The sequence below is a fragment of the Melospiza georgiana genome, chromosome 22, assembly GCF_028018845.1.
Source record: "Melospiza georgiana isolate bMelGeo1 chromosome 22, bMelGeo1.pri, whole genome shotgun sequence".
Lineage (NCBI taxonomy): Eukaryota > Metazoa > Chordata > Aves > Passeriformes > Passerellidae > Melospiza > Melospiza georgiana.
In genome coordinates this window covers 9,703,487-9,729,614 of record NC_080451.1, presented here as the reverse complement: position 1 = coordinate 9,729,614, position 26,128 = coordinate 9,703,487, and the positions used below count along the sequence as shown (strand labels likewise).

Below are 26,128 nucleotides of genomic sequence, written 5' to 3'. Positions count from 1 at the left end.
CTCATTATCGGCCCCACAGGACGGGGGAGCCACCAGAGGCTGAGAAAACAAAGCCATAACTCACCTGAAGGGCTGAGAGCTGTTTGCACACTCAGGTGAAACACGTGGGGCTTTGGATTTCGGGTGAACTTCTGCCAGCTCCAGCCACTGAGCCTGCCCTGCTCAGCAGCAGCACTGACTGCCTCAGAGTCCCACAAACCCAGCACAATGTTCAGCCACCCCAAAATTTTCATCCTCCAATGTCCCAGCAAACCCACCCCAAAGTGCAGCCCCAATGTCCCAGCAAACCCAGCAGATGTTCAGACACCCCAAACCCCAAATTTTCAGCCCTCAATGTCCCAGCAAACCCACCCCAGCTGTTCAGCCACCCCAACATTTTCACCCCCAAGAAGTGGCCCACATCCCAAGGGATGGGATTCTCCTCAAGCCCAGCTCCTCCTCCTTGTCCAGGTGAGCAAACCCAGCTCAGGGAGCTCAGCTGGGACTGCCAGCTCCTCCAGAAGTCACAGCAATACAATTCCCACCTCAAATCTTAGTGGATTGGGGGATTTTATATTTGGTGCCCAAAATTCCTGCCTTTAAGGGAATGGGGATTGAATTCCAAGTCTTGAATCTATTACAGTTTAAAAATATCTTCATTTTGCAGCAATTTCTTTCCTTATGAGTAGGCACAAGTGGTGGAGCTCATAAGAAACTCGAGTGAATGTAATAGAAAATCAAATACTTTAATGAAATCAGGGAGCATGAGAGTAACAGCTCAGATATACCACTAGAACTGATACTACTGGGCTGTGGGGCTCTGCTAATTGGAGTTTTAATTGCTCTGTTCATCAAGCATGCAGACTGACAAACTACCAATTCTTCAAAGATCCTGAGTCAAGAATTTTCAACCACTTCAAATGGATATATAGGAAATGTCTTCTGAGCTGGTGGCCTGCACACAGCATTGCACAGATAAAAATATTCTACTCTCAATGCACAGAGCTAAATACTTTCACATTTATCAGAATTTTCTACACAAGTCTTTTTTTTTCTTTTGATAGAATTCAAGTTTTTGAATTTTTCTGTATATATCGTCACCTGTATTAAACAAATGCTTATTTACATTGTGGGTAAAGTGTAAAGGCTAGGAAGGCCATTTTCCCATACTGTAACACTGCAAAATATATATATATATATATATATATATATACACAGAAAACCTAATATAGGCAACAGGACTAAAAAAAAAAAAAAAAAATCACCTCCCACCTGTACAACATCACCGAGCCAGCATGGAAAGAGGGCATTGGTAGCACCAAACCATTCCTGGGGGGCTGAGCAGCTTCCCAGCCCCAGAGGGAAGAGCTGCTGGGCACAGCACCCCAAGGATGGGCTGTCCTGGGGATGGAAATGCTGAGGAGCAGGACAGGAGCCCCTAGTGAGGGTGACAGCAGCACCTGCCAGGCTTTGCTTTGGCTTCAGGGATGAGCACAAACTGCTGGCTCAGGAGCCAGATTAACCCTGCACAAGCCATGGGGAACGAGCTCTGCTGGTTCACCAGTGGTGCCAGAGGGAATTCCCAAGGGAAGCAGCCCCATCTTATCAACTGTGCCTGGGTGCCAGAGGGAAATCCCTCAGAGAGCAGCCCTGGTGGGCATTCCATGGGGAAGCAGCTCCCAGCTCTGTGCCCAGGGTGCCAGAGAGAGAATTCCATCAGGAAGCAACCCCAGATCACCAGAGGCAATTCCCTCAGGAAGCACCCAGCTCACCAGAGGGAATTATCTCTGGGAATTCCAGGAAGCAGCCTGGTGGGCTCACCAGGAGAATTCCTTTGGGAATCAGCCCCAGCAGGACCTTCGGGAAGCAGCCCAGGGGCTCACCAGCAGGAATTCCCTTGGGAGCAGCCCCAGTGGGGGCTCACCAGCAGGAATTCCCTCGGGAGCAGCCCAACAAGGGCTAACCACCAGGAACTCCCTCAGAAGCAGCTCAGGAGCTCACTGGCAGGAATTCCCTTGGGAAGCAGCCCCAGCAGGAATTCCCCCAGGAGGAGCCCCAGAAGGGGATGACCAGCAGGAATTCCCTTAGCTACCCCATCAGGACCCACCAGTGAGAACCCCACGGGAGCAGCCCTGGGGGCTCACCAGCCGTGCCCAGGCTGCTCCGTCTGTCTGTCCCTCTCCGGCGGTGCCGGCTGTGCCCGGGCTGCTCTCTGTCCGTCCGTCCGTCTCAGCGGCGGTGCCGGCTGTGCCCGGGGTGCTCCCTGTCCCTCTCCCTGTCCCTGTCCCTGTCGTAGCGGTGCCCTCTCTCGTAGGAGCGCGCTCTCTCGTGCCGGTGGTTGCGGTAGTAGTGTCCCTGGCCCTTCTTCTTGTACTTGCCCGCGTGCTCGGGGCGCTCGCGGGAGCGGCTGCGGGAGCGGGAGGAGCTCCTGGAGCGGGACCTGCGGCCCTTGTGCCCCCCCTGGTACTTGCTGTAGTCCTTGGATTTCTTGTAGCCGCGGCCCTTGGAGCCCTTGTAGGCGGAGCCGTGGTTGAACTGCCGCGGGGGGGAATCGCTGCGGCTCCGAGAGCGGCTCTGCGACTTGGAGCCGCTGGACGTGGAGTAGCTCTCGCTCTTCCTGCAAGGGAAAACAGAGCAAACCTTGTTTTCTTCAATTACAACAACTTCATTCTGGATTTTGCTGCTTTCTTGGATTTTAAGACCTTCCTTCCTCATTTTCAATTGGAAGAACATCCTTCTGCAGTTTGCATTTGAAGAATGTCCTTCCATATTTTGCATTTGAAGAATGTCCTTCTGCATTTCACTATTCCCTTGAATTGGAAGAACATCCTTCTGTACTTTGAACTTGAAGAATGTCCTTCCTCATTCTGCCATTTCCTTGAATTTGGAGAACATCCTGCTGTACTTCGAATTTTAAGAACATCCTTCTATATTTGGAATTTTAAAAGCATCCTTCTATATTTGGAATTTTAAGAATGCCCTTCTGCATTCTGAATTTTTAAGAATGCCATTTTGCATTTTGAATTTCCTGTATATATATTTTGAATTTTAAGAATGCCCTTCTATATTTGGAATTTTAAGACCACACCCTTCTGCATTTTGAATTTTAAGACCATTCTTTTGCATTTTGAATTTGAAGAATGTCCTTCTGCATTTTGCTGTTCTACCATGAGAACTCATCCTGTTTCCTAAATTTCCATCTGGCTACAGTAAAAACACTGATTTTTAGGAGCTCCAGTTCCAGTAATGCTGTGAACACCCACAGCTGGATGCCCTCAGCCTCCTGGTGATGAATTATCAAAGCTGGCACTGGGAAATGAGACTGGAGGGACTGGGAGCACTGGGAAATGAGACTGGAGGGACTGGGAGCACTGGGAAATGAGACTGGAGGGACTGGGAGCACACCCTACCTGTGCTTGGGGGATGCAGACCTCGATGGGGACCTTGAGTAACTCTGATCTCTGCTTCCACTTCGACTCCTGCTCTCTCTTCCTTTCTGGACACTGCCAGACACAAAGAACACTCAGTTATTTAGCTTTAAGTACTCATGGGATAAAAATCAGCTGTTTCCTTACAAAACCTTACCCATTTACTGGGCTGTTGGAGCTGGTTCTCTTGGCTCCCTCTGTTTTCCTTTTTGCATTCTTCATGGCCTGCACAGGTAGGGGTGAGGGTTTGTTTCCTTTCACCTCTTTTGGAGACTCTGCAAGAAGAAGCCTTTGTTACCTCTTTGGAAAGTACCTGAAAGGACTTGAGGCTCCCCTCACCCCGAGTCTGCACAGCTGGGCTTTGCTCACACAGCCACCCACAAGCAGATCTCAACAAGTTCACAGAAGGCAGAAATTCACCTGAAATGTTTCTGCCAAAGTACTGAAGTCACAGCAAGAAAAGGCAGCAAACCACCCTCCTTTCCTTGCCAATTATTCTGCATTGTTTGAAAGGTAAACTGGGGGAGAAGATGGTGAATTTTGTCTTCTAGGTGAGACTGCACCAGACTGGAAACTTTAACCAACAAATTCCTCACCCAACATCCCAGCTCTGCTTCAATATTGCATCAGCACAATGTGCCAGGGGCAAGGATTTGAGTTTATTGCCAAATCCACATAAAAGCAAGCCCCTGGCCTATATGGGTTTAAACTAGTCTTAATTTCAGACTAATTTGATTATAGCTTTATCTGATTCAAGAAATCACAAGCTACACTGCTATTCAAACCCTGCCAGCTGAGTAGTGCTAGGAGCCATCTTTAAAAAATCCCCAACAAACTCCAAACCACACTTGTAAAAGCTTCCCAAAAGGGTAAATATACATGAAAGATGTGAAAGGGTTATTAAAAATGAGTTATCCACTATTTACCATTTTTTGGGATGGGGGAAAATCCCGATGTGTTATCCAAGCTTGGAACTCCCTCAGGTACCAGACCTTTAGCTTGTGCCTTTGCCTCTTCAATGGCCAATTTCTTCTTTTCTATTTTACTTTCCAGATCAGATAAATCCACCTGTGAACACAGGAGCACTGCTTGTGAGAGCTGAATTTGCTGCTTACCCATTCCCAGGGAGAGGAATGAAAATTCAAGGGGTTCCAGGCAGTGACTCTTTGTTCACTTCCAGGCTTGCAGCTGTGGTTTTAAACAAGCTCAGATTTTCCAACTCCTTCACTGAGGGCTCCCAACATGAAAAACAACCAAACCTTTTTCCTTGTGTAGAGCTGCAAGATTTTTAAGCAGATTTCTTGAATTTCTTCCTCTGTTGCTCCAAACAGTAAAAACCAATGTGGGCGATTTGGAAGAGGGATCTGAAAGGAGAGACAGACAAAGCTCAGATTTCTCCTCCTGTTAAAAAGGCCTGAAAAAAAAAAACCAAATCCATCAAAGTGTGGCTCACCTCCAGTGTCCTGGCTGCCAGGTAAATGCAGGCACAGGCAATGCTCTCTGGCTGGAACCTCACAAACACATCTGTTCTCAGGCTGTCGTTCATGTAGTTCCTGAAAAACAGGAGAGCAGGAGGTTGCAAGGCACTGCAAAGCTCTTTGGGGCTCTTTTTTTTGGGGTTTTGACTTGGTTTTACTTCTACAAGGGCTATTTCTTTCTGCATTCAGTTACTAGACTTCAACATTCTATTCCTGTAAATCTAAAGAGAAGCTGAATGGTTTTACTACAAGAAAAATAAAAGGAATAACTAAAATTAAATCCCTCAAGGGGAGGGATGTGTGACAGAAACAAAGTCTGACTGCTGCAAATTCAGTGGTGAGAAGAGAACCAATTTTAACTTCACTTTTGCTGCTGGATCTCTACTGGCCTGCTCTCATGCAATAAACAAGTTCTTTTCATCAAGACAATATACAGTGTGCTCAGAAATACTCAGAAATAGAATTTTAGGTTCACATGTCCCCCTGCAACAGGGCAGGACCAGGTGTGTGGCAAAAGCTGCAGCTCCTGGAGCAGTTCTCCCATGAAATGAAATCCTCTTCAGCACAGCTCAACTTCCAGTGGGGTTTCAGGGTCCATTTCCATCCAGAAGAGAATTCTTTTTGATGCACAAAGTCAGCCATAGGAGAAATCAGGGTATTTGGGAAGATCAGTTCAGGAGAACAGTCAGAATTCAGGCAGATCTCCTCTGTGGCACATGAAATAAGGTTTCCAAATTGTCCCATTTCAGTAAGGTTGCTTAAAATGAATATTCACAGAATGAGCAAACTGTAAAATATTGCACATATTCCAGTCAGTACAATGAAGCATTATTTGTTGTTAAATCTTAAATACACAAAGTAAATTCCTGTGAATCTCTCAGCTGATGTGCTTTAGGAGATCTACACTTCAGAGCACATATGTCAATAAATTATCAGATGAGAAAAACTAAAACCAGACATAAGAAAAGTCCTTAAAATAGTACTTTAAATAATAATTAACCATGTGGGTACCCAGTATACAAGGATTCACTGACCCCCAAGGTATCCAAGCAGAGACCACAGGCACCTGCAAGGTTTGCAAGGACAGAGAAGAGGGATTGGAATCCCAGAGTTTCCAACTCCCACCTGTCCCCAATTCTTGTTTACACAAACAGCAACTGCTGCCCCAAAAAAGCAACATCAGCTCATCTTTCTGGGAGAAAGGAACTTCTAAACCCCCTACAAAGAGAGCACAAAGCTTTTGGCCAAAGGAATTATAAAGGAAAGGTTGACTTTGAACATCTGGAAGCTCCACAGTGTTTTTTTCTGATTTGCCAAACTGAGAACCATTCCAGCTTCCAAGCTTGGCCTCTGCACATTTTCCCTGTGGGCTCAGCCAGACACAGGAGGAAATGAATCCTTGTCACAATAGCTTAAGAAAAAGGTCATGTTGTAAAAATGCACATTTCAAAAACCAGTTATACTGGATACCCACCAGTTCTTGGGTACTGGAAGCAACAAACACGAGCACAGAGATGTGTGATTGGAACATCTGACCCCTCTCCCAGCTGGGGTAATGCCCTCCCTCCCCTTCCCCTCCTTCCATAACCAGCAGATTCTGGCAGTCCAAAATCCCATTCCACTGCTCCATGCAATGCTTCTGGGAAGTGTCTCTAAATATCACATTTGGTCTCCAAGCTTCACACATGTACTAGCTTTATCACTTAAACATTTTCATTTAAACATTTCAGATAATTGTATCTTTCAAACTATTCATTTTTCTGTTGTTAATCCATCCCTTTTAAAAGCTTTAAACCCCACCTTAATTCACTTTATCATATAATAAACACACCACATTATAACAGTTAAGAGAAATAGAACAATTTAAAAAAAAATAAATTCAGAACTTGAACGCTCAGGTTATCAAATATACAAACAATCAAAAAAAAAATGCAGAGTTAAATAAAAAATAAAAATAGAAGCACAAGAAGCAGTTGGCCAGTTACTCTACTATCATGTATATACCACCTGTCTAGAGCCAGCCTTCTCTTGGGAGAGCTTTGGGTTGACTGAAGACGGCAGCTATCCCTGCACCATGGGCAGCAGAGGAGAAGTCTTAGTCACTTACCCTCAGAGGCTACCCTTTGATCAAAAGAGTACAGAAAAGAAAAGTCAAAACTGGTTCTCTACACACAGCTCACAGTACCAGACAGTTCAGTCAGCAGAAATATGGTCTCTGGATTCACTAAAGGTGTTGGTTTTTTTTTTTTTTTTTTTTAATTGTTAAAAAAGGATTATTTGGTAAAGTTTAAGATGTGGAATTTTACAGAAGCTTCCCACCCCCGAGTAAATATTTATTAAATGAGAGCAACAAGGCAGAGAACATTTCTTGGCAAATATGAATGCAGGCTATCCATCTATCCACTCTTAGAAGCTGACATCTTGCATTATCCACATAGATAAAAGAAATTTATCTGTGCTGAGCTTTAGATACACCTGAAATCAAACTCAGGCCCTGGGAAAAGCCATTTCCCAGCACTGGGAACAAACTTGCATTAACCCTGAAGAAAACCCCAAGGGAACAACTCTAAACCCACCCGAGCTTTTCCCTTCAGCTGGAAAGTGAGAGCAGAGAGGAGGGAAGTGAGGAGTCAGGGTGGAAAGCTACCTTACCATTAAAACACTGCCTCCAACTTAAGAGGCCGCTCAACTTTTGGGAAGTTTGGGGCACACCAAGGACAGTGGAGCTGTCTGGGGTGGCCCCAAGCACTGCTGAGCAATCCTGCCCAGTGCCTCAAGTGACATATTTCTGCTACTGCCCCTTCTGGTCTCTTAGAACAAAGAAAATCAACTTACCATGAGGTCTGGACCAGGTGTTGGTTACGTTCACATTCTAATACCTGAAGGTACATAACGATTATCTGGAAGATATGGGTCATTGAGTTATTAACCAGCATCTGGAGAGCCACCTGCTCACTGCAGAGGGACATCCATGAGGCATCTGTGATCCTCTTTCAAGGCCTAAAGCACTCCACACACCAAGAGTTTGCACCATCCCCAGTGTTTATCCACACCAGCTCTGACCTTCTGAGCCCTTCTGTCCTGGCCTTGTCTCCACCTGGGTTTGGTTCGGGTATTTTGTGATGGAATTTGATTCAGGGATTTTGTGGATGGATTTTGATTCAGGCATTTTGATTTAGGGATTTTGTGGGTAGGTTTTGTTCTCCTACAAACCTCACAAATCCTTTTTTAGCTGGTGCAATCAGCAGTGAGGGAAGCTGGCAGTGCTTGCAGAGAACAGATCTAACACTGTGCCAGGGTTTGTTCAGCTCTGAGGGTTTTCCTCAAGTTTGGAAGGAAAACAAGGCTGCAGAGAGGAAGGATAATGGCAGAATTCACCCCATTAACAAGCCACAGCTGCCCTCTGGGGTGGGTGACAACGGGAAATTCTGAATGTCAAGAAGCTCAGAAGGCAGCTCTGAACAGGAGGCTTTTAGAGCAGAGAAGAGCAAGATCCCCAATTGTGCTGGCACAGAAATCAAAGTTCTTTTACCAGCTAAAGCACAATTTAAACATTTGAGGCAATTGTATCTTTCAAGTATCACCCACTCTGACACTTGTTACTTTTATTTGAGCCTTGCCTCAGTTCTAGCCCAGCCTGAGCGTGGCTTTAACACACTCCAAACTGGCTCAGAGATCTTTAATACCTCACACGACTGACCAGGACAACCCCAGGCCTCCAAATTGCTCCCTGCTTGGGGGAATCTAAATTGAGGTGATGTTTTCTACCACCACAGCTACCTACTGATCCAATTTGCCTTCCAGGAATAATGAGCACCTGCAGCCAGCTCGCCGTCACCCAGCAGTGATACGAGAGCAATTAGTAAGAGTCTCTTAAATGAGAAAGAAAACATCAGGATGGTAAGAAACTAAATCTCACTGAGTTCACTGATCATCATGTGCAGTCCACAGAGCTTCCAGGCAGCCTCCTCAGAGCTTTACAGAACACAAAACCTTGGTTATGGAGTGAATTTAGAAAATACAAACCTTATGAGGGTGCTTCACATGAACGCAAAATCCCAACTCCTTCAACACTCTTCTTTCTGCCTTAATTATTTGATTCTTCAAGTTCACATATTCCTGATCCAATATTAGAGGCACAGGTTTTCTGCAAGACAAGGTCAAACTCAAAAAATTATCATCTTAACCCTTAGGAAAACTCAGGTTGAATTGTGTAAAAATAATAATAAAAATCATTATTTAGATCATCAAAAACATTGATTTATTAAACCAGGTTCATGAGATCACTCTGAAATATTCCCTGATTTATGAAACAGGGAATGATGATATTGTTTAATAATAGCATCATAATAATAGTTAATAATAAGCTCAATGACTTAAATACAACAGAGATAACTCAGGAAATTCTGAAATCTCAGCTTACTTTTTCTCCCTCAGGTGTCTGAGGCGATGGAACACATTGATCACATCCCGAATGCGTCTGGGGGCTTCCTCAATTTTGGATGCCAGATGGACACAGGCCATGGAAACGTGCTGAAAAACAAGCACAAAATAGAATATTTTCCATATTTCATTTCTAGTTCAGGAACTGAGCTCCTACAACAGCTTAAGGATGGATAATGAGGGAAAAAAAAAACAAGAAAATATCAAATACTTGACAAAAATCACAATTAAATAGCTTTGTAAAATCATATTTCTCCATAAACTCCAGACAAGTTCCTAACACTGATCACACTCAGATAACAGCTTGCCAAGAGAGATCAGAAGTCAAATATGGCAACAAATGTCATTTAATGCCTTCTTACCTCCATGGAATGCTTCACAAAAGACTTGGTGTAAAAGAAACGCTGGAATAGCACCTGCCCTGTAGCCATAGCCACCTAAAAATGAGATAATCACAACAGCCATGAACAAAACTGCCACTTCCAAGGAGAAAATTTAATAGATTTAAGACCCAGAAGATTAACTAAGCATAGGAAGAAGTTTAATGGTATCTAAAGAAAATAGAATTACTAAAGTAATTAAATTGCCCAAATGTTATCAATGCTTTAAATACCGCCTACAAGTCAAATACAGACGGCAATTCCTAATTTTCTTTTTATAAAATATGTGGAAATACGCTTTAAACTATTAAATTAATAATAAAAACCAAGAAAATTCTGAAAACCAAATAAAATTCAAAGTTACGAAAGTACGTCAGAAAAATATTTGCTTTTTGGGCGTGGAAAGTGAGGAGCACTCTAATCGCGTCATGATTTGCATACATCTGATTACGCTAAGGCTCGGAAAGTTTTACTCTCAGAGAGCAGCGAGGCTGTTTGGGCTGAAATTCTCCGTGGAAACAAAAACCTCGCCGAGGTCACCGGGGCTGCGGAGGAGCCTTAGGAAATCCGCCTTTGCACAATCCCCACGCGGAGGCGGCGGGGGCGGCGCTGACATCACCGCATCCGGCAGCCAGCGGCTCCGAACGGCCCGGAACGAGCCCCGAGCACCGGGCGGCCCCGAACGAGCCCCGCACACCGGGCGGCCCCGCGGCCTGCCCGGCCGGTAACTGCGCGGCGCCCCCGGGGCCTGCCCGCCCGGTAACCGGGAGATCGCACAAAGAAGAGCCCAGCCTAGCCCTGCTGAGTCCTGGCCCCGTCCCTGCCCGCGCCCGGCCCCACCTGCGGCAGCCGCAGCAGGATCCCGGCCGCCTGGATGAGCTCGCAGCCGGTGACGCGCAGCTCGGTCTCGGTGTCCGGGTCTAGGCCGCTGCTCATGGAAGGCGTGAAGCGCAGCGTGTGCTCGGGCAGTAGGCAGTTCTCCAGCGTAATCAGCACGCCCGAATACAGCCGGTCGCCGATCAGCACCGCGCCGGGACCCGGTACCGGGGCGGGAGCCGCGCCGGCCGCCTGAGGGCCCGCGGGGCCGCCGCCTGCCGCCGCCGCCATTTTGTGCCGCCGCCGCCTCGCTGGCTCCGCGCTCCGTCTCCTTCCCCCACCAGCATCCGCCCGACGCCGATTGGCGGAGCGCGGCGGGGCCGCGGCCGCTGATTGGCTGAGAAGCCGTGACGCAGGACGCCGCCCGGGCCGCGCGCGGCGGGGTGACGCAGCGGCCGGGAATCCGGACAGGGCGGGGCCGCGGCGCCCTCAGAGCCGGGGCCGTGCGGGGACGGGCGTGGGGGGCTGGAATTGAGCGGTCACCGAGTTAAATATCTTTGTTAACTCCGTAAAAAAAACACACTATGCGCTTACCCAATTAAATATCTCCGTTAACACCGTAAAAAACCACACTATGCGCTCACCCAGTTAAATATTTTTGTTAACTCCCTAAAGCACCACACTATGTGCTCACCGTGTTAAATATCTCTGTTAATTCCCTAAAAAAACACACAATGTGTGTCCTTAACGTGGGGCCCGCCGAGGTTTGTATGAAGTGCCGACATGCCGCTCCCCACCCCGGCTGGGTTTTCCCCATGCTAGAATTTCACCACAAAAATTGTTTCCCCGTAGCAGTTGCCAACACAATGTTGTACCAAAAATATGTTTAATATTAAGTCCTTAACAGAATAGGTTATGTTTGTCCTTCACCTGAGGGCTGTCGGGGTTCGTGTCTCAGGGCTGACATCTCCGTCACACTCTAGGCTGGTTTTTTGCTGTGCAGTGCCAGAACTCACCACAAAAGTTTTTTCTCCACAGCAATTACAAAAAATTTATCTTTATAAGTTCTTATAAAGTTCTTAAAACTACCTTTATAAGTTCTTATATGTGTCCTTAACACAGGGGCTGTGTGTGAGGGTTGACATCTTGCCCTCCCTCCATCCCCCAGCTGTATTTTCCCACTGAAGTGCCAAAATTAACACAAATTGTTTCCCCATAGCAGTTTTCAATAAAAATCTCTTTATTAAATCTTTAAAGTACAAACTATGTGTATCCTTAGCTCCCAGGCTCCACCTGTGAGGGTCAACATTCCCTCCCATCCCAGTGTTCTCTCCATTCAGAATTCACCACACAAATCAAATTTATTTTCTACTAGCAGTCACCAAAAAAAAAAAAAAACCTTTATTAAGCCACTGTGTGGCCTGACTGCTAATCTTGAAGTGTGCTTTTAATTTAACGGGTTTCAGTGACAACAACACAGGGAAAAAGCCATCAAGGAGAAGCTTCACACCCACATGATCCTCAGAGGATTTGTTCCACATTTTCCATTTTTCAGCAGCAGTCCCACGACAGGTTTGCATCACAATCAAACCCCTGCTTCTAAAACACACACACAGGCTCTGATATCAATAGGAGTGGTGCACAATTCGTGAAAATATCCCCTCAGGTTCTTTTCCATCTCCCAGGGCAGCCAGGAACCCTTCCTGTCTCCTCCTCTGGGCTAAAGCTGCCAGGGATTTGAATGTCTTTGGCTCATAAATAGCCAAGTCAGCCAAAACTTTCCTGTTCAGCTCCACCTGGGACTAAAGGCAAGAAAAAATTGTTAGTTAAGGACTGTGATTCTTAGGAGCAACACTGCAATGCTTAGTTTTAAAAATATTTAATTTAAATAGATTTTATTAAATATAGTAAAATTTTATTATTAAATAAAATTAAATGTATTAAATATAATGAACACCCTTTATTAAATATAATGAATGCTCTTTACTGTTTATATAAACACCCTTCATTAAGTATGATTAAACCCTCTTAAGGCTTAAGACCTGAGGTCTTAAAGCAGATTAACTTTTTTCTACCCTGTGCAATTTGGAGCTGTTTAAGACTGTCAGACACTCCCTGGCCATGAATGTCTCATTAACCTACCATGTAAAAATTATTTCCTGACTTTCTCTAAAGTTTTTCTGGTAGAAACCAAGAAGTGAAGAAAAATCTCTAATTCTGCCTCAAGGCCAGGTTAATCCATAGCATCCATTTCAGCTCAAAAAAAAAATTAAAACAGAATCACCAAAGTGAAACGAATTGTTTTAAAAACAAGGGACAATGGCACCAAGTTTCTGCATTCTCCACGCTCACCAAATCACAATTATAATGAAAAAAATAAGGATTTCTTAGGTTTTTGAGGTTTTTGCTAACACAAGTTTTGTATTTTTAAATTTCTTGAAGTAAAAGGAAAAGCAGCTGTCACTGAATGCTCACAAAAAAGCATTTTAAAAATCCCATTCCTAAGTTTTGGGGACAGAACATGAGGTAAAGCCACAAAGTTCACCAGGATAAAAGGGAAGAGAAATAGTTTAGGGCAGAACTTAGTTCCTGAAGTGGATGGAACTGCTTTCACAAGCCTTTCATCTCTCTAATTAGTAAATAATTATCCTCCAAACCACATCCTTACCTTGGCCAGGTTGCTTATGAAGGCTGGGTACTTCAAACCATGTTCAAGGGAAGCTGCCTCAATCCTTGTGATCCAGAGCTGAAGGTGTAAAAATCAATATATTGCATGATAAAACACTATAAAATAAACCCTTGTCTGCCCACACTTATTAAATATAAATTATAATATTTTCATGGAATATCCTGAGGTGGAAGGGACCCACAAGAAAACGCTGCTTTAAACTCCAACTTTTCACTCTTTTTTTTTTTTTTAAATAAACCCCCCCAGAGTAAGAAAAGCAGCTGCTTCACTCCTGCCTGGCTCCCATTTTGATGTTTCCACCCAACATTTGGCTCTTTACCGCTCTGAGGAATCTCTTCTTCTCCCTCCTGGCCTTGGTGGACTTCACGAAAGCCCTGCGGACGCTCCTCACTGCCAGCTTGTAGCAGCGGTTCTTCCTGCCTCGAAAATGCTGCAAAAAACCCCCATAATGGTCTTATTTAATTAATTTAAATCTATAACACTAATAAAGCTCATTTGCATTCTCAGTTCTGCATAATGACGATCACGGAAACCTTCACAAGCACCCCCTAAGCCTTCAGCTGGCACATAATGAAAATATTCTTTTTATCTTGGAAATATATGAAAAATAATATCATATGGAATATAATAGCATGGAAATATAATTTTTTTCATGAAAAATCTGAAGCTGAGGAGTTGGAGCAGGGTGGAAAAATCTCAGCTTAGCAGAGGCAAAACCAGGCCTCGCTTTGGGCTGTGGTTCTGTGGGAAAGGCAATTACAAAATCATACACTGAATTCACATATTTATTCTCATTCCTCAGCTCCCCTCTGTTGTGTTTGTAGGAACACAGGGATGAGGAAGGAATATTTATCAAACAGAAAAAAAAAATTATCAAACAGAAAAAAAATTAAATTTGTTCTCTGCCATCCCTCTAACGCAACACAGGAGAAAGCAGCCGGTGCTGCACCAGGAATAACTGATACTGTGGGCAGCTTAGGTGCTACAAAACCAAAATATTCTCATTTCCTTCAACTCTTCTATCTCAGCATTACAGCAAGATGTAATTTTAAGAACTTTATCATAGTGCCTAGGATGCCCTTGAGAAAGGTTCATTCCTAGCCTCAGCATAGCAGCTTGAACTCCAGCAGAAATCCAAACTGCACTTGAGAACAAGGTTAATTTTTTCTTTGCCCAGAAAAACAAACAAAGCAAAAACACTCAGAAGGAAACACAACCAGCCCAGCTGCATTTAATGAAACACAGACCACTTTTATAGCAAGAGAAAAGCCCGGAATGGTTCGGGTGGACAAGGGAGCTCCGAGCACAGCCGGTGCCAGCCCTGCTGTGGGCAGGGACCCCTCAGGCCGCTCCACAGCCCTTGCAGCCCTGCAGGGCTGGGGCATTCCCGGCCTGCTATGGGCAGGGATCCCTCAGGCTGCTCCAGAGCCCTTCCAGCCCTGCAGGGATGGTGCATTCCCGGCTCCGGGACCGTGCCCGGGGCACAGGGCAGTGCCGGGGACAGCGGCGGGGACCCCGCACTCACCCGCGCGTACTTGAGCACCTCCTGCACCCTCCAGAAGCGATCCGAGAGGCGGCTGCGCAGCCAGCGCGCCGCGCTCAGCACCACCATGGCTGCGGCACGGTGCCTGCCTGCTTCCCTGTGTTCTGCCTTCCTTCCTTCCTTCCTTCCGGGGCGGCACCGACCTGCCCGGCCCTCCCTGAGCCTGCCTTCGAGCCTGGCCGAGCTTCCTCTGAGCCGGGCTTCCTCTGAGCCGGCCCCCGCTGCTTCTTCTCATCCTGTCCCCGAGCCTCCCCGGAGCTTCCTTTGGACCTTCCCTTGGTTATTCCTCTGATCCTGCCCCCCAGCCTTCCCGTCCTTTTTCCAGTCCTTCCCCCGGTTCTTCCTCTGATCCTTCCTCCGGTCCTACCCACGAGCCTTCCCGGTTCTTCCTCTGATTCTGCTCCCGAGCCTTCCTCGTCCTTTTTCCAGTCCCTCCTCCGGTCCTTCCTCTGATCCTTCCACCGTTTCTGGCCCCGAGCCTTCCTCGTCCTTCCTCCGATTCTTCCTCCGGTCCTTCCTGTGGTTTTTCCTCCAGTCTTTCCCCTGAGTCTTCCCGGACCTTCCTCTAGTCCTTCCTCCGGTCCTTCTTCCAGTCTTTGCCCCGGTTCTTACCCCGGTCCATCCCCCGAGCCTTCCCGGTCCTTTCCCCGGTCCTTGCCCAGATCCTTCCCAGTCGTTCTTCCAGCCCTTCCTCCAGTTCTTCCCCCTTCTCCCGATCTTCCCCTTGCCCTTCCTCCAGTCCTGTCCCCAGCCCTTTTCCCGGCCCCTTTCCCGGTCATTCTCCGGCTTTTCCACCTCCCTCATCTCCTCTCTCACAGCACAGTGCCTTTTCCCCGTGCTGGGCATCCTCTGCCCCAGCCCGAGTTCAGCCATGGAATCACGGAATATCCTGAGTAGGAAAGGACCCACAGGGATCATCCAGCCCAGCGCCCAGCCCTGCACAGACACCCCGAAATTCCACTCTGTGCATCCCTGAGAGCGTTGTCCAAACCCTCCCGGAGCTCTCATTCCCTGGGGAGCCTGGGCAGTGCCCCAGAACTCTCTGGGGGAAAAACCTTTCCCAAAATCTGACCTAAACCTCCCCTGACACAGCTCCAGCCATTCCCTCAGGTCACCAGAAACCTTCACCTTTGGGTGAAGAACCTTTTACCTGATCCCAGCCCTCTGTTGTGCCCTCACCACCTGCCTGAGGTGTGACCAAGGCAGCCCAAACCCACGGCTCAGCTGGAAGCAGGCACACACACTGGGGTTGTACCAAAATCCCCTGGAAAAAGGAGCTGGGCTGTTTGGAGTGTGCATTCCCACAGCTCAGTGAGGAATTTGGGATTTTGCATCCCCAGCAGTGCTCCAGCCACCAGTGTGAGCAGGTTTGGTGTTGTTTTCAGTGGCTGGAAGGATTCCATAGTGGGTAACAAACCTTACATCATCCTGCAAGGGTTAGGGTTGGAGAATGGGACACATAAATGGAAAATTTATGAGCTGTGCAAACCACAAGATGGTGCTGCCAGAAAATTATTCCATGGGAGCAGTAGTCTCAGCGTCAGAGAACTGATGGATTTTTTTTAAATCATCACCACTTCCAGCATCTCAAAGCAATCATGCTCCTGTTGTAAACTGCTCCATCATCAATCACCAAGATCTTCCCCACTTCTGGGAAAGTTCTTGTCAAGAATGTGGAAATTTCAGAGAAATCTTTCTCAATATCACTGAGGTTTGTCTGACACAAAGTTCACTTGGTTATTACAAGAACCAGTAGACAATAAATGTACAGAACACAATTTTCAGACCTCCCTGAAAAGGTTAAAATACATTTTCAGACCTTCCTGAAAAGGTTAAAACACATTTTCATGACAGCAAAAGAACTTTGGAAAGTTTCCCTGGATTTAGCAAAGCTTCTTAGAATTTTTGGCACTTTTATGAATGCTTAAATTGTATTTCACCACACCCTGTGCCATCACCAGCAGATGGTAAAAGCAGCTGTAGGATTTTTAGCTGCCCAGCCCTGAGTTAATCTTTCCACGGTTTAAGCCTAAAATTGATTTCTCTTCCTATAGTTTTGAGTTTGGGTTCTTTCTGTTTGTGTGACTCCTCCTTTTTTTCCACTTCAAGTTTGAAAAATATTGTGTCTTTAAATCTAACCAGAATTTAGACAGGCAGAGGAACCACTGAGGCTCCCAGAGCTCCCTACCACTTGTCACATTTATGGTTTCCTGCACAGCTCCAGATTTTATTATTAACGCTCTCTCTGGCCTGTGCAGCCCTGAAAACAGGATGGATCCAGCAGTTATTTCCCCTGGGATGTCTGGACAGATCTGAGAAGAGATTTCACATTTTGCAGCTTGAGTGGAGGCTGCTGCCTTGCAAACCCCCCTGGGAGCCATCCAGCCCTGGAGTGCAGGGAAGAACAGGATGGAAATGGACTTGTCACACTCTGCTCTCTGCTTCAGAGCTTGTTTCTCTCTGTGTTTTTTAATATCTCTCTCTTATTACTGCCACTCTGTCTTGGAGGCTGCACAGGCACGGAGATGGGGCTGAAATTCTTAAATAATATTGATCTTATGAGGGAGATGAAATAATTGATAATTGCTGTGCCTCCTCTACGAGAGTATCAATATGTTCTGCAAACAACACCAGATGACTGCAGGGGACAGATGATTTCTGAGGAATACAGTGATTATTATCAATTTCTCTTAGGGTTTTTTTTTTTCTTTATTTAATCTAGAGAGGAATTTTAGAAAATGAACCAGAGGCAGAATAATTAAAGTTGGAGAGAGACCATCTTGACCCGGGGATGGATGGCTGGAGCGTGGGGAGGCAGATGTGGAGGATTGGCCAGCACAGAGAGCACTGAGGCTGTTCTGTAAACGCAGCAAAGCTGAGCTCAGAAGGGACCTCAGTGCTGGGAGCGAGTGGCTGCAGTGACAGCACCACACACTGCTCCCATCCCTGCTGCACGGGAGGGGCTCAGAGCTGGGAAACAGCTCCTGCCCTTCCTCTGCTCTGCTCACCTCCCTGGGGTGAGACCTGGGCAGCAACATCTGCTGGGATACACCTGGAGAGCATGGAAAGGTGATTTGAAGACAAGGAGCTGCCTGGGGGTCCCTAAACCTGATATTCTGAACACCTAAACCTGATATTCTGAGCACCTAAGCCTGATATTCTGAGCACCTAAGCCTGATCTGCTGAACATCTGAGCCTGATCTGCTGAACACGTGAGCCTGACATCCTGAGCATCTAAGCCTGATATTCTGAACCTAAGCCTGATATTCTGAACACCTGAGTCTGATATTCTGAATTTAAGCCTGACATCCTGAGCATCTAAGCCTGGTGTTCTGAGCACCTGAGCCTGAAATCCTGAACATCCTAGTCTGATATTCTGGACACCTAAACCTGATATTCTGAGCCTAAGCCTGATCTGAACACCCGAGCCTGATCTGCTGAACACCTGAGCCTGACATCCTGAACATCCAGGCGTGATATTCTAAACACCTGAGCCCGAAATCCTGAAGATCTAAGCCTGAACATCTAAGGCTGATATTCTGAACCTAAGCCTGATATTCTGAACATCTGAGCCTGATATTCTGAACATCTGAGCCTGATATTCTGAATTTAAGACTGACATCCTGAGCACCTAAGGCTGATATTCTGAACATCTAAGGCTGATATTCTGAACACCTGAGCCTGAAACCCTGAACCTAACCCTGACATGCTGAACCCAAACCTGACATCCTGACTACCCAGCTGAGCTCCAAGTTGGAGGGGGATACCAAAGCCCACTGAGCAGCCCATCACAGCCACCACAGCCACCCTTTGGGACCTCTTGGGATCGGAATTTTGGGAAAAACAACAGCAAAATTCAGCAGGACTCAGGATTCTAAACCAAAATAAAAATTACTGCCAAACTTCCAGCAGATCTGCTTTGGGAGAGGCTGGGAAAAGCATCTGAAAGGAAGCAAATTGTGTTGAGCAGGGAGCAGGGAGACCTTTCCTTGCTGCCCCACGATGATCTCTGCCTGAGGGCTCCTGAAGGAGACAGAAGAACCCTTTGCAAGCTCCTTCCCACCTCTGCCAGACCAAAAGCAAGGAAATACTTTTGGAGAAGAGCGTGGCTCGGTGGATCTCCTTGAAGGATGCCCGGTCAGGAGCCTGAGGACTTTGGAGCAGAAATCCCATCAGAAAAATCCCGAATGATCCCTGGGCTCCCCCCGTACGACATGGACGAGCAGCTCCTGCCCAGGCAGCCCCGCAGCCCCTGCTGCTGCCTGGCCTGGACCCTGCTGATAGGAACCATGAACTGCCTGGTTTTCCTCCTGAATTTGCTCCTGATGTTTGTGATCTTCACCGTCGTGCTCCTTCCTACCATCGTGGTGGTTTACTTTGGCTTCCAGTGCCACTCCCAGGTAAGAGCCACTCCTCAAGGGCAGGGCCACACCTGAGGGTCCCTCTGAGCCCCAGCTGAGCAGTGCCTGGAAAGGGACAGGAAAATTCCTCAGGGTTTGGCTTTGGGCACAGATTTTTCCCTGTGTGAATAGCTTGGGCTGACAAGGACAGGTATTGTGGGAAATTGGGCAGTGGAGTGGTGTCCCCATGGAAATTGGGCAGTGGAGTTGTGTCCCCCTGGAAGTGCCAAGCCGAGGTGCCAGGTGAGGTGAACACACTCCCTGCCCTGATGGAATTGCTGTTTGCATTTTAATTTCGCAATTATTTCTCTCTTCCCTGGGATTTCTGTCGCTGAGAGCTCCAGAGCTCACAGCCCTGCCTGGGCTCTGGTGGGGTTTGCTGCTTTCTGTTGAGTTAAATTTAAGATCCATTAGGATCTGCCTAATTAGGATCAGTAAAATCTGACAGAATATCTAATCCTTTTCTTGTGCCAATCTAACATTCCTGCTCCCAACAATTCTGTGCATTCCTCACACCAAAAATAAGACTCCTTTGTCCATCCAGGCTCTGTTTGCTGCCCTCTGCATTGCATCATTTCCTTATTTACCAATCCCTTCTTGCTATATTCCTTTAAACACTTTTGGGATCAGCTGACCAAAAGCAATTCCCTGTTTTCCTTGCAGCCTTGGGTAGTTACACCAGCTCAATGTGCCTTTTTCATAAGTCATAAACAGGGACTGAAAATGGGAAAAAACCCTCCCAGAACTGCCCCTTCCAGCTTCCCTCACCTTGGAAAACCCCGAGTTCTGCTTTGCACACACACTCAGAGGCTTTGAGGAGACGCAGAATGTTTTTGAGCGCAGCCAAGTGCGCCAGAAGTGAAAACTGCTGGGAGCTGTGAGGAGATTTTTAAACTCAGCTTTTCCTTCAATGCAATCATAGCAAGGAATTGTGGCTTCGGCAGAGCAGCCCCTGACTTTGGGCCGCGGTTTTTGAGTGGCTCCCCAGCAGCCAGGGGCTGATTTCTGCACTGCAGCTCCATTAGATGGATTTATTGTTGGGTTTTAGCATCATTGTGTTCCTTTCGCTGCTGAAAGGAGAAAAGAATAAAGTCAGAGGCTGCCTGCAGCATTTGGAGTGCAGAACAAGCGAGTGCCAGCATGAAAGGAGGGCTCTGAGCACCACTCAGGCTGGCCCAGAGAGGTTTTCTTTGCAAGTGGTCATTTCTGGCAGGGTTTTCAGGCAGAAATGAGTGTACACAGAGAGCAGAACACAAAGGGCTCTGGAGAGCCATGGGATGAGCAGAATCTGTCTGCAGAATCTAACAGATTTCTTTATTTATATATTTATTTTATTTATATATTTATATATAATTTATATTTATTTTATTTATATTAAAAGATATATATTATATCAATTTATAGTATAATACCTTTTAAATAAAATTAAATAGATGTTATTTTATTTATTTATTTATTGTTCTTCCCAATGTTGTGCCACTCACACCAATGTAGCACCAGGAGTTTCTTTGGATTTAGTTTGTGCAGAATCTAACAGATTTCTGTATTTTTATTTGTTTTTATTTATATATTGATATATTATTTATATTTCATTTTATTTATATAAAATATATATTATATACAATTATAATACATATTTTATAAAATTATATAGATGTTATTTAATTTATTTATTTTTTGTTCTTCCCAGCGTTGTGCCACCCACACCAATGTAGCACCAGGAGGTTTTTTTGATTTGGTTTGTGCCTATCCAAGGCTATTGGATGACTGAATAAAATGAGTGTTCCCTGCTCCAGGGTCAGTGCGCAGTGCTCCTGTCTCACAGGGAGAATTAAAAGCTTGATTAAGATGTGATTTCTGTCACAGACTGTGCCTGAGGATTGCTCAGCTCTGAGAGAGGGAGCAAAAGAAAAATGTTTTCTTTTTCCATGGAAACATTGGAAACTCAGGGGTGTTTTGGCCACTGCTGTCAGCACCAGGCCACATGACAGGGGTGGCTCTGGCAGAGTTGGGTTAATGGGGGACTTTTCACAGAATCCACAGAATCACAGAATTCTCAGAATCCCCAGGATGGAAGAGACCTTAAAGACCATTGAGTCCAACCCATCCCCAACCCCTCAACTCAGCCCTGGCACCCGGTGCCACATCCAGGCTTTGTTAAACACACCCAGGGATGGGGACTGCAGCACCTCCCTGGGCAGCCATTCCTGAACTTTATCCCCTTTCTGTAAAAAACTTTATCCCCTTTCTGTAAAACACTTTATCACCTTTCTGTAAAAATCTCCTTCCCAATATCCAACCTGAATTTCCCTTGGTGCAGCTCGAGGTTGTGTCCTCTGGTTCTGTCATTTCCTGGAGAAGGAGGAACCCCAACCCACGCCCACCTTGCAGGGAACTATAGACAGTGCTTTTTCGTTGCTCACTTTTTGGAGCCCTTTCCCCGCGTTCTGATCCTGGCTGTGCCTCTCTGTGCCCCCACAGGTGCTGCACTCCTCCGCCCGCTACTGCAAGAGCCTCCTGGACGACAACAGCTCCTCTGCCCTCATCATCCTGGGCTTTGTCATCATGTCCCCGCTGCTGGTGGTGGCCATGGCCATCTACTGCAGCCTGGCCCGGCGCCTGCAGCTGCTGGTGTGCTTCCAGCCCTACAGCCTGGCCCTCTACAAGGGGGGCCGCTGCTGCTGGGCCAGGGGCTGCAGCCGCCAGCTCAAGGCCTGGGTGTGAGCCTGCAGCACCAGCGGGGTCCCCTCCCTGTGCCCCATCATCATCATCATCATCCTCGGCCCTCCGCGGGGAGGTGCCACTCCTCAGCCTGGGCACACTGTGGTGTATCCCAAAAAATCCCAAAAATATCCCAAAAAATCCCCAAAATCTGCAATGGAGTGGAAACACACGTGGGACAGGTGTGGGGAGGGCAGGGCAGCTTCATCCACCTAAATCAAGGAAATCACCCTCTGGATTATCCCCAGAATCCCAGGACAGCTTCATCCTTCCAAATCCCCCTCTGGTTCATCCCAAAAATCCCCAAAATCTGCAACAGAGTGGGAGACACAGAGTGGGACAGGTGTGGGGTGGGCAGGGCAGCTCCATCCTCCTAAATCACTCTGTGATTTATCCCAAAAATCCCCCAAATCTGCAATGGAATGGAGACACAGAGTGGGACAGGTGTGGGGTGGGCAGGGCAGCTCCATCCTCCTAAACCACTCTGTGATTTATCCCAAAAATCCCCAAAATCTGCAATGGAATGGAGACACAGTGTGGGACGGGTATGGGGAGGGCAGGGCAGCTCCATCCTTCCGAATCCCCCTCTTGTTTATCCCAAAAATCTGCAACTGAGTGAAAATATAGCATGGGACGGGTGTGGGGTGGGCAGGGCAGCTTCATCCTCCTAAATCAAGGAAATCACCCTGTGGTTTATTCCAAAAATCCCAAAAATCTGGAACAGAGTGGAGACACAGCATGGGACAGGTATGGGGTGGGCAGGGCACCTTCATCCTTCCAAATCCCCCTCTGGTTTACCCCAAAAATCCCAGGGAAGCTTCATCCTCCTAAATCACCCTCTGGTTTATCCCAAAAATCCCAAGGCAGCTTCATCCTTCCAAATCCCCCTGTGGTTTACCCCAAAAATCTGGAACTGACTGGAAACACAGGTGGGACAGGTGTGGGGTGGGCAGGGCAGCTCCATCCCCCCAAACCCTCTCTGCTGTTGTTTTTGGTGTTGTTTTTGGTGTTGTTTTTGGTGTTGTTCCTGCCGTCACTGCCTGCTGTCCCCTTTGTCCCCTTCAGAGCCATTCCCAGTTTTCTGTACAAATAAAGTTTGTGCCCAACCCCTCCTGAGGAGTTTGTTGTGTCTCAAAGCCCTCCTGCAGCAGAACCACCTCTTGTTCTCCACTTGGTAGCACTGTGAGGTAAAATGGAATTTTTGTTCTCTATCTGATGATTTTCTTTTAATTTTTATTTTTAAAAATCAATTTTCTGGTTGATTTTTCCTGCTATTTGCCCTGATACCACCCAGAGGAATAACCAGGGGTGGCTACAGGGGGGAGTGAACTGGAGAGGGAAAAAAAAGGAGGTTTTTTTATTTGGTTTGACAAACAAGCTGACATTTTCTGACAAGACTGAAGAAAAACAAGAAAGTTCTGTTCCAGGCAGGGAGATCTGCTGGAGGATAACGAGGTTTTGCCTGAGGGCTCTGTCTGCTCACTGGGTGCAGATATTTGATATGAGCTGCTGTTCCTTTTGCTCGCCTGTTGTTCAATCCAACTGCTTTTAAAAGGAAAACATCCCTCAGTGTGGTAGGGCTGCCGAGAAACCCAGAGTTATTTGTTACAGCCTCCCCAAGAAAGCAAAATTGTATTTCAGTTGGCATTTAATATATATATAAAAAAAAATATGAAATATGAAATATGAAGTATAAAATATAAAATATAAAATATAATCTATTAAATATAAAATACTCCACAGAGTATTTTATATTTTATATTTTATATATATTAAATTAATTTAATTCCTTTAATTTGAATTAAATTAATTTAATATATGAATTTAATATATGAATTTTTGGGGGATAAAAAATTCCCAGCAGTGCTGCAGCTCCGGGGTGAAGCTGAATTCATCCCACCAAGAAGCAGCAAAGCTGTGAAACTGTGCTGGTGCTGAGCCACTCCACAGCAAGAGGGGGAAACAGGAGACCAAAAAAATCTAATTTTTTATCCCAGAAAAGCCTTGAAGGAGAGAGGAAACCAATCCCAAAGCCGTGTTGGTGCTGAGCCACTGCAGAGCAAGATATTGATTAAAAGGAAAAACAGGAGACCAAAAAAATCAATTTTTTTTTTATCCCAGAACAGCCTTGAAGGAGAGAGGAAAACAATCCCACCAAGAAGCAGCAAGGTTGTGCTGGTGCTGAGCCACTCCACAGCAAGATAATGATTAAAAGGAAAAACTGAAGACAAAAAAACCCAAATTTTTTTGAAGGAGAGAGGAACCTCCTCTGCTGGATGAGGCTGCTCAGAGAACCCCGTGGACATCCTGGAGAGCAGAAAATTCCCTCTAAATCCGGGCCAAGTGTTTTCCTCTGGCTGCAGACATTTCCATGAGGTCACTCTTGGAGCTCCTCCCGTGGCTGGAACGTTCAGCACCAGAAACTGAAATGTTTGGGGCTTTGTGATGCTCCTGTGGCTCACTCTGTGGGGCAAAAGGGGCTTTGTAGGGTTTGGGATCATGCAGGGTTTGGGATCATGCAGGATTTGGGATCCTCCAGGGTTTGGGATGCTCCAGGATTTGGGATCCAGCAGGGTTTGGGATCCTGTAGGGTTTGGGATCTTCCAGGATTTGGGATCCTCCAGGGTTTGGGATGCTCAAGGATTTGAGATCCTCCAGGATTTGGGATCCAGCAGGGTTTAGGATCCTGTAGGGTTTGGGATCTTCCAGGATTTGAGATCCTGAAGGGTTTGGGATCCTGCAGGGTTTGGGATCCTGGAGGATCCTGCAGGATTTGGGACCATGCTCAAGGATTTGGAACATTCCAGGGTTTGGGATCCTCCAGGATTTTGGATCCTGCAGGGTTTGGGACTTTGCAAGGTTTGGGATCCTCCAGGATCTAGGACCCTGCAGAATTTGGGATCTGCCAGGGTTTGGGACCCTGCAGGATTTGGGATCCTCAAGAATTTGGGATCCTGCAGGATTTGGGATCCTCCAGAATTAGGGATCCTGCAGGATTTGGGACCATGAAGGATTTGGGATCCTGCAGGATTTTGGATCCTGTAGGATTTTGCATCCTCCAGGGTTTAGGATCCTGCAGGGTTTGGGATGCTCAAGGATTTGGGATGCTGCAAGATTTGGGATCCTCCAGGATTTGGGACCCTGCAGGATTTGGGACCATGAAGGATTTGGGATCTTGCAGGATTTGGGATACTCCAGGATTTGGGACACTCCAGGATTTGGGACCCTCCAGGATTTGGGATCCTTCCTGCCTCAATCTCCATCTCCCCTGCTCCTTGCAGAGCTGCTCCCAGCAAAGTCCTGTCACCCTGATTAATGATCAACTGTAAAAAAAGATGATTCAGGACTATACACACTTAATTAATGATTAATTAATGATCAGCTGTACCAAAAGATGATTCAGGATTATACACTTAATTAATGATCATCTCTAACAAAAAGATAATTCCAGGAATCCTTGGATCTGCTTTTTGATCTGCAGCCCTGGAAAAACGCTGGATTCAGGGCAGGGTCTGACACGTGGGGTGAAAAATTGTGATTTTTGCTGGGTTAATTATGAAACTGCAGCAGTGGGGTCTCCTCACACCCTCCATGGATTGGGCCAGGAGAGAACAGGGGAGAACCCCAGAATTCCACCAGAATTTGGAGATTTGCCGGAATTCCCTGAAGGGAGAGAAACCTTGATGGAAGCAGTAACATGAATAATCAGAGGGGCTGCTTTAATAAAATTAATAAAAAACCTCACTTTAATAAACTCACTTTAATAAACTCAATAACTTTAATAAAAAGGGATCAAAAAATTCCCTTTTTCATTAAAATTTCGCGGTTCAATTTCCCTTGTTTTCCCCTCTGGGACATTTTCCCCTCCTGTTCCAGGTGTTCCCTCCATTCCTGCCCGGCTTGCAAACCCTGGAGATGGTGGAAAAAGGAGAAAATAAATCAGGAGAGAAGCTCTGGGTGGCTTTTTTTGGCCAAGCAGCGTCCTTGACAGGTGCCAGGAAGCCGAGCAGAGGCAGAAAAATCCCCATGTGTGGGAGAAGTCTGCAAAACAGGATCTGCCACACTTCCTCCCTCTTTTCCACCCCATTTGTACTGAAATATCTGCAGATTTTTTATTTACAGCAATATCTGGTTGTCCTTTGGAGAAAATGGAAGTGGAAGTTCTGAGCGGATGGCTGGAATTGCAGATTTTCAGAGAACTGAGTGGAAATTTCAGGGAAATTTTCAGGATTTGGTGTGGCTGCAGCTGGT

The 26,128-nt window shown here is 46.4% G+C and overlaps 3 protein-coding genes across 5 annotated transcripts; 1 reads left to right on the top strand and 2 right to left on the bottom strand.

Moving 5' to 3' along the window:
- Positions 1-706: 706 nt before the first annotated feature.
- On the bottom strand, positions 707-10,815 carry CCNL2 (cyclin L2). 3 transcript variants are annotated; one of them, XM_058039357.1, is made up of 11 exons: positions 10,549-10,815; positions 9,691-9,765; positions 9,309-9,418; positions 8,912-9,032; positions 7,721-7,785; positions 4,861-4,960; positions 4,667-4,771; positions 4,334-4,475; positions 3,565-3,682; positions 3,390-3,482; positions 707-2,596 (listed from the first exon to the last, which is right to left on the bottom strand). In XM_058039357.1, the coding sequence occupies exons 1-11, from the start codon at positions 10,813-10,815 to the stop codon at positions 2,209-2,211; spliced, it is 1,584 nt and encodes a 527-aa protein (XP_057895340.1). In that variant the 3' UTR covers positions 707-2,208. The 3 variants fall into 3 exon arrangements, with proteins under 3 accessions (XP_057895340.1, XP_057895342.1, XP_057895343.1); XM_058039359.1 differs by lacking the exons at positions 7,721-7,785; positions 8,912-9,032; positions 9,309-9,418; positions 9,691-9,765; positions 10,549-10,815 and adding an exon at positions 6,893-6,984 and having other exon boundaries at positions 4,861-5,672; XM_058039360.1 differs by lacking the exons at positions 7,721-7,785; positions 8,912-9,032; positions 9,309-9,418; positions 9,691-9,765; positions 10,549-10,815 and adding an exon at positions 6,893-6,933.
- A 927-nt stretch (positions 10,816-11,742) lies between these two features.
- Positions 11,743-14,882, bottom strand: MRPL20 (mitochondrial ribosomal protein L20). The gene is made up of 4 exons (XM_058039344.1): positions 14,739-14,882; positions 13,533-13,643; positions 13,193-13,270; positions 11,743-12,326 (listed from the first exon to the last, which is right to left on the bottom strand). Exons 1-4 carry the CDS (start codon positions 14,823-14,825, stop codon positions 12,150-12,152), a joined length of 453 nt encoding a protein of 150 aa, XP_057895327.1. The 5' UTR covers positions 14,826-14,882; the 3' UTR covers positions 11,743-12,149.
- A 4,004-nt stretch (positions 14,883-18,886) lies between these two features.
- TMEM88B (transmembrane protein 88B) lies at positions 18,887-22,989 on the top strand. Its single transcript, XM_058039387.1, has 2 exons — positions 18,887-19,156; positions 21,638-22,989. Exons 1-2 carry the CDS (start codon positions 18,887-18,889, stop codon positions 21,878-21,880), a joined length of 513 nt encoding a protein of 170 aa, XP_057895370.1. The 3' UTR covers positions 21,881-22,989.
- The last annotated feature ends 3,139 nt before the right edge of the window (positions 22,990-26,128 follow it).